This window comes from Onychomys torridus, chromosome 4, assembly GCF_903995425.1.
Source record: "Onychomys torridus chromosome 4, mOncTor1.1, whole genome shotgun sequence".
Classification (NCBI taxonomy): Eukaryota; Metazoa; Chordata; class Mammalia; order Rodentia; family Cricetidae; genus Onychomys; species Onychomys torridus.
Genome location: NC_050446.1, coordinates 123162250 through 123169139, shown reverse-complemented (window position 1 = coordinate 123169139; position 6890 = coordinate 123162250). Strand labels below are relative to the sequence as shown.

Below are 6890 nucleotides of genomic sequence, written 5' to 3'. Positions count from 1 at the left end.
GCTGCCAGGTCCTCAGGGGCAGCTTGTCTGCTCAATCCAGGTGGCCCTGCATGGCTGCAGGTACATAATGAGGTACCCTCTGGTGCCGCTGGTGAACGACCTCACGCTCTCTTTCCTGGTGTTCTGGCTCTGCCTGCCCGTGAGTTTGCTGCTCTTCTTGATGATCGTCTGGTTACACTTCTTACTTAGTCAAGGTGAGCTGGTCCAGGCTGGACTCTTAATTTTGGAGCTGGGCAGGGGCCTAAACAGGATAAAGTGCCCTGAACAACTACAGAAGGGGTTGCACAGCATTTTAAATGCAGCTCCAGTTGAAAAGAGTTTTTCCTTTCTTCCTTCTTCCTCCCTATCGGTTTTGTTTTGGGGGTTGTTTGTTTTAAGGCAGGGTCTTATTAGATAGCCCTGGCTATTCTGGAACTCACTATGTAGGCCAGGCTGGTCTTAGACTCAGGTCCACCTGCTTCTGCCTCCTGAGTATTGGGACTAAAAGTATGCACCATCATGCCGGCAATTGGGAGTTTCTGAACAGAGTCCCCAAGTTTGACTGAAGCAGATGCTTGTCTATGGCCCCTCAGGGCCACTGCTAGTGCATAGGCTTGGCTGCTGGATTAGAAAGTGGCGCCCCTTTCTGTGCAAAGGCACCGAGCAGAGCTTGGGCTGGCTCTCGGCTTCACTCAGACCCTCTCGTGTGCTTTTGCAAACAACTTGAACAGCGGAACATAGCAGCCTTTGCTGTTTTGGGGTGCTCACACACTATCCTGGTTTTTGGCCAGACCAAACTCACAGAAGAACTGGCCTTCTCTGGGACACAGGATCATGGAAGCTTATTGACATTGGTCCTGACCTCAGCACACTATCAAGAGGAGCCAAAGCAGCAGTTCTCAACCTGTGGGTCTTGACCCTTGGGGGGGATTGTCAAAAGGCCCTTTCATAGGGGTTACATATCAGATATTCTGCATATCAGATCTTTATATTCCAATTCATAACAGTAGCAAAATTATAATGATGAAGTAGCAATGAAAATGATTTTATGGTTGGGTGGGTCACCAAGGCATGAGGAACTGTATTAAAGGGTCACAGCATTAGGAAGATTGAGAACCACTGAGCTCAAGGCCCAGACATAACTGACCATGAAAGAGGCTAGGGGGCAGATAGGGTGGGATGTGGCAAGAGGCACACTGTCTGTCTCCTTGAAGACCCCTCTTAATTCAGAGGCTTTTCTTTCCCTGTTTCTCGGCTTTGTGACCTTAGACCAACTGGGCAACAATGTGCCCAGCTTGCTGCCAGCTCTGGTCACAAGTTAGTGAGGCAACATGAGCAGCACCCTGTATGACCTGCCCCACGCTCCCTCTTGTTGGGCCTGCTAATAGTCCTACTGCAATTTCCTGGCAAGAGCTGGGGGGTGGGGGGAGGCTCGGGTTTCTAAAAATCATGTTTTGAGCTTAATTCACCTCACTTTCAGGGTGAGCTAGAGCCCTCCCTTTGGGGCCCAGCCCAGGCTTTGGGCCTGGCAGCTAGGGGAGTCAGACTTGTGTGCTGGCTGTGAAAGCTGTCTTTGGCTGGGGGTGTAAGCTGATAGAGTGTCTGCGCAGCATGCAGGGAGCCGTGGGTTTTATCTCTAGCATGGTAGTGCATGGTGTAATCTCAGCACTCAGGAGGTAAAGACAAGGGGACCAGGTCATCCTCAGCTACATAGCAAGTTTGAAGTCTGGGATACATGAGACTCTCTCAAAACCAAAACCCTATCCCTCTGGAGTCTAGTATCAGTCTTGTTCCTTGATAGATTATAATAGTTAACCTCTTGTGAACAGTAGGAATTATACCAAAGGAGTGATGCATACCATCTCCCTCCAATCCTGAGGAGAACTCTGTGAAAGAGTCTTTATTGCCCAGATGGGGAAACTGAGGCTTGGAAAGGATAAGCCTTTCCCAGGGTCACAGCCTGTGTGGTGTTACCAGTGCAAACTTCCAATCCCGGTGTTACATCTACTAGCTGTGTGGCTTTCGATCAGGGCTGCCCAAGCCTCAGTTCCCCACCACAAAGTGAAGGTATTCACCCCTCACCCCACACGCACACATCTTTCAGAGTAAAGAAAGGTTTTATGAGGTCTTGAGCTCTTGGTGCAGGGAGCCAAGGACCTGTGTACATGGTACATAGTAGGTGCTTGTAGGCTCAGTCAGTGCTGCCTGAGTCAATGATGAGTTTGTGGAAGGGGGTATGGCAGTGACTTTGGGTGGCTTCTCTGGAGATGACATCTTACCTCCACCTTTGAAATAAGCCCTTTGATCTTCAGTGAAGTTGGCCAGTCAGAGGTGACAGCACCCTGGCATCTCTGTCTTCTCTTTTCTTTGTGTGTTCTGCCCTTGTGCTGCCTCAGGAACCCCAGGCCTGTGGGTTTCTAGCATCATACAATCTGAAAGATACAGGTAAACATCAATCATTCACCAGCTTCTGGTGGACCAGGTCTCCCATGAAGTGAGCGTGGCAATTGAGTCACCCAGGCCTCTCATGACAGATGTGTGTACTTTTAGGAATTCTTTCATTCACATGTTTATTCGACACCAAGCAGTAGAAATCACAGATATTTGGTAATAACTGGCCTAGAAGATGAACGGTGGACAGGTCAGTGACTTGGTGTCCTTTCAGTGGGACAATGCCCAATACAGCAGGTACATTAATTACCATTCTTATGACTATGATGAAAAAAAAAAAAAAACCCTGACATTTTGGATCCTGGTTCAAGAAGGGACTGTGATGGGGGAAGGTGTGGCAGAGCTGAGATGTCACTCACATCCTGTTCTTGGTCAGGAAGCAGAGAAGAGGTAAGAAGAGCAGGACTGTATAACCTCAGGCAGTCCCAGCTCCCCACTCTAGTGAGGCACCACCTCCTGCAGTTTCTAAAGCCTTCCAAAACAGTACCACTAGCTGGGGACCAAGTCATGTGATCCTGTGCAGGCCATTTCCCCTTCAGACTGCAGCAGTGGGGTATCTCACACCACCTGGGTCCTTCTGGATCTTTTCTAGATCCCTCCTTGTTCTCCATCAGAGGCCATGAAGTCTCAGCGCTGGCCCCTCCACTTCTGGCCTCATAGAGGGCCCCAGGGCCTCCAGGCCTGGCATGCTGAGGATTATGCTCAAGACAGCCTGATGCAGAATGATGGGAGGAGGAAGGGTGGAGTCAGGGGAGTTGAGAGAGACGCCAGCCAGCTACTGAGCAAGCAGGATGTGTAAAAAATGAGGTAACAAGCCATGAGCCATGTGGCAAAGCATAAATAGAAATATGGGTTAATTTAAGAGTAAGAGTTAGCTAGTAACAAGCTCGAGCTATCAGCCGAGCATTTATAAGTAATATTAAGCCTCTGTGTGTTTATTTGAGACCCTGTGGGTTCACACTTGCAGGTGACTCCTCTGGAGCTGGGGAGCACTATAGGCTGAGTCTATCCCAGAAGCCTTGTCTCTGGTCTCCACAGATTCAAAGGAAGATGATTCAGATTTATGTTTCAACTGGGAGCCCTGGAGCAAAGGACCAGCTGAGTCTGGCTGTGAGGAGGAGACATTCTGTGACCATGAGGACAGCCTCCACTGATGAGCCAGCTCTACCAGGTAAGGCCTTTGTGGGGAATAGGAGGCTGCAAGAAGATCCTAGGCCTGCCCAAAGCCTCAGCAGCTGACTCGTTGGAGCATGCTGCCTTGGTATACAGCTGGACGAGGAGGCAGGTTTAGATAAACTCATAGGTGCAGTCTCTGTAAGGGAGTAATCTTCAGGCCATAGACATCTGGGGAGAGAGAGCAGTGGTGGACATTTTCTGCACACTGTGAACATTTACACTCAGACCAGAGGAAGATTTCGCCATCCCTCTGAGCCTCACCCCACTGGTGGTGGTGGGGACACGCCTATGGATCTGTGGCATTGGAGTCCTTTACATGGTTGTGCTCATATCAACACACATTCACTCACAATGTCACTAGCTCCTACATTGTCCCCTGGTGGACAGCTGCCTGCCTGGTGTATGGAAGACCAGTCACCACTGCATGAGGACTTCCCCCCACCCCCTTCCTCTGACCTTACCTCCGAGGTTTGTTCTGGTTCTTCCCTCTGCCTAGTAGCTTCCTCTCCCACACAGTTGTTGGATACCCTTTTTTACCTCCCACATCTTGCTCAAATGCAACTTCGTCAGGGGGTCCCCCCAATATTTGATATTACATTGCTCCTTCCAATGTAATACCATGCACTATTTCTGTGGTGCAGCACTTACCACCTTCCAGAAACATAGGTAACGGAGGCATCCAAACGCCCAAAGCCCTTCCTGACACATGGTGGTGGCATTCCACACACACTGGCAGAAGCCCATGATACCAGTCTTCATCCTGGGTTAATGGTCCTGGAATGTGCCAAGTGTATGCCTTCTAGCCTCTCATTGTGAGAGCTGTGGTAAGGATATTTTCACCTCCATGTACATGTGGGAACTTGGGGTACCAGAGTGGTTAAAGTATTTACCCAGAATGCCAGGCAATGGTGGTACAAGCCCTTAGTTCCTGCCCTTGGAAGGCAGGGGCAGGTGGATCTCTGAGTTGGAGGCCAGCCTGGTCTGCAGAGCAAGATCCAGGAAAAGGCGCAAAGCTACACAGAGAAACCCTGTCTCGAAAAACAAAACAAAGTTAAAAAAAAAAAAAAAAGAATACCAGGCAGGCACTGTACCATTGAGTCACACATATCCCCATGTCCATTGTTAATGGGCCCTGTGGTCAATGAACAGGGCAAGAAAACACTATTCAGGCTTCAGGAAAGGCCCTGTCCATCTGCAGACGGCCACTCCCACCTCACTGTTGCATCTGTCATTCTTCTGACTTCTTTCCTAGCCCAAACACGACTTACTCCAGGCATGCTTGTCTAGGTGTCATCTGGGCCCAAGTGGATGGAGGGAAGAGAACACTGGTGACCAAGGAGCTTTCCTGGGACCTCCAATAGCCAGACCCACCAAGCCTCTTGCCGAACCATCTGTCCTCCATCAACACAGCTGACCTGGGGCCCTTCAGGGGAGAATGGGGCCCAAGCAGCTTACAGGGGCCAGCTGGCCGGCTCAACTCACAGGAGGTGCTGGGTACCTATTAAAGAAATGGGGGTTCTCCTGTACCCTGACAGAGCTTCTGGTGTCTGTTCATTCACCCTGACTCCCTCTGGACTGTCTCAGCCTCATGTCTGTTCAAAGGCAAGACTCAACTTTCACACCACACAGCAAGCTCACTTTTTGGTTAGACTGCAGTGTGGATGTCTTCAGTGTCTGCTGTGTGCTCCTCATAACAGGAGCATTGATGAGTATGCACTCTGCGAGCCAACTCTCCTAAGTGCTTCATGTGGGGCTGTTGCTAAAAGAATTCTGTGAGGTAAGAGCTTGGTTATCCCTCAGTTACAGAGAGGGAAACTGAGGCACAGCTGTTAAGTAACTTTGTCAAGTCATGTTAGAGGATCAGGGATTCAAACCCAGACCAGTGGCTCCTGAGCCAGGTGCTGACCCATGGTGTCCATCCGCTCCAGGTGGGGAACTGGCGACAGGTGGTAGGAGATCTTTAATTTTTTTTTTTTTTTTTTTGAGACAGGGTGTTTCTATGTAGCTCTGGCCTGGAACTCGCTGTGTAGGCCAGGTTGGCCTCAAACCCACAGAGACCTGCCTACCTCTGCCTCCAGAGTGCAGGGATTAAAGAAATGTGCCACTGTGCCTGGAAAATTCCCAAAGTCTCCTGTAGCCCTTCTGGTTATCCCAAGGTAACAGGCAAGATGGTCTAAGGAGGGGCAGGCCTCCCATGTACCATCTGATATCATTTTGTCCTTCCCCGAACATCCTACTGGGCACCACCCAAACGGAACATGTCCCAGGGAGAAGACAGATCCTGACTTGCTAGTCTGTGGCCATTGGCTATTGCTCCTGTCTTGGAATGATCCACCCACAGCACCCATCAAAACACCCCCTCTCAGCTCCCTAAAACTGTCTTTGGCTCCCTGTGTGGTCCTGTCTGGAGCCGCAGCTTTTCACCCAGTGTAGCACTGCCCTTTGGGATGTGAGCCCAGCTGATGTTGATGGATGGGGCCTCTCTCCCACCTGCGGGATTCGATGACCATGCCTGTACTTCACGCATGAGCCTGCCCCTGCATGGAGATGTTCTAGAGGTGTAGGGGAGACTGTAGTGTGTATGATGTAGCCACACATTACAGTTTGCAGAAGTTGCTAAGTCTCCTGAGTGACGCCAAGGGTGCACAAGGAGGCCATGTTTCTCTAAGCCTCTCCACATCCTCCAGCACACGGGCACGTATATAGACTCACAAATACACATCCTTATGTTCTCACATGCACACACACACAAAGCCCCATTTATGCTTTAATCTGTCCAATGGGGCTGGGCTTCCGGCAAGTGAACAAATCCCTCTGTTAATGGCCCCCACTCAGCATGGCTGGAGTTGCCTCCTGGCTTTGCCTGGAGTCTTCTACACAAACCCTGGCACAAGGAACCCCAGAACTGCTCAAAGGTCAGAAGCCCATTGTCACTGGGCATGCTGGGTACTGTTCAGCCTCCTTGTAGTCCCGGCCATGCAGTGCAGTCCCCAGATCACTGCCCCAACCTGTCTGGAAGTATGTGGGATGGACCCTGAGGGGAAACGGGAGCAGCCAGGCCTTTCTGCACATGCAAAGGCGGATGAAAAGACTTCTTAGACTGGTGGGAGAAGATATGATTGTCTGGAGATCTCTGATGCAGCCCGTCTCTGGTCACACCTCCAGTCTGATGCAGAGGCCGGCCTCCAGCATCACAATGGGGTGCTTGCCTGGGTCCTTCCTCAGCCTCTAGGTCTCTCACACTGCCTCATGCTTCTTGTCACACCTGCAATTTTCCACTCTGA

At 50.5% G+C, this 6890-nt stretch overlaps 1 protein-coding gene across 1 annotated transcript; it reads left to right on the top strand.

Moving 5' to 3' along the window:
* On the top strand, nucleotides 1-5132 carry Adig (adipogenin). The gene is made up of 3 exons (XM_036183207.1): nucleotides 1-194; nucleotides 3469-3601; nucleotides 4894-5132. The coding sequence occupies exons 1-2, from the start codon at nucleotides 68-70 to the stop codon at nucleotides 3582-3584; spliced, it is 243 nt and encodes an 80-aa protein (XP_036039100.1). The 5' UTR covers nucleotides 1-67; the 3' UTR covers nucleotides 3585-3601; nucleotides 4894-5132.
* The last annotated feature ends 1758 nt before the right edge of the window (nucleotides 5133-6890 follow it).

Coding starts and splice junctions, on each gene's coding strand:
- Adig (XM_036183207.1), top strand. CDS start 68: ATGAGGTACCCTCTGGTGCCGCTGGTGAACGACCTCACGCTCTCTTTC. Junction 195..3,468: donor ACACTTCTTACTTAGTCAAG/GTGAGCTGGTCC, acceptor TGGTCTCCACAG/ATTCAAAGGAAGATGATTCA.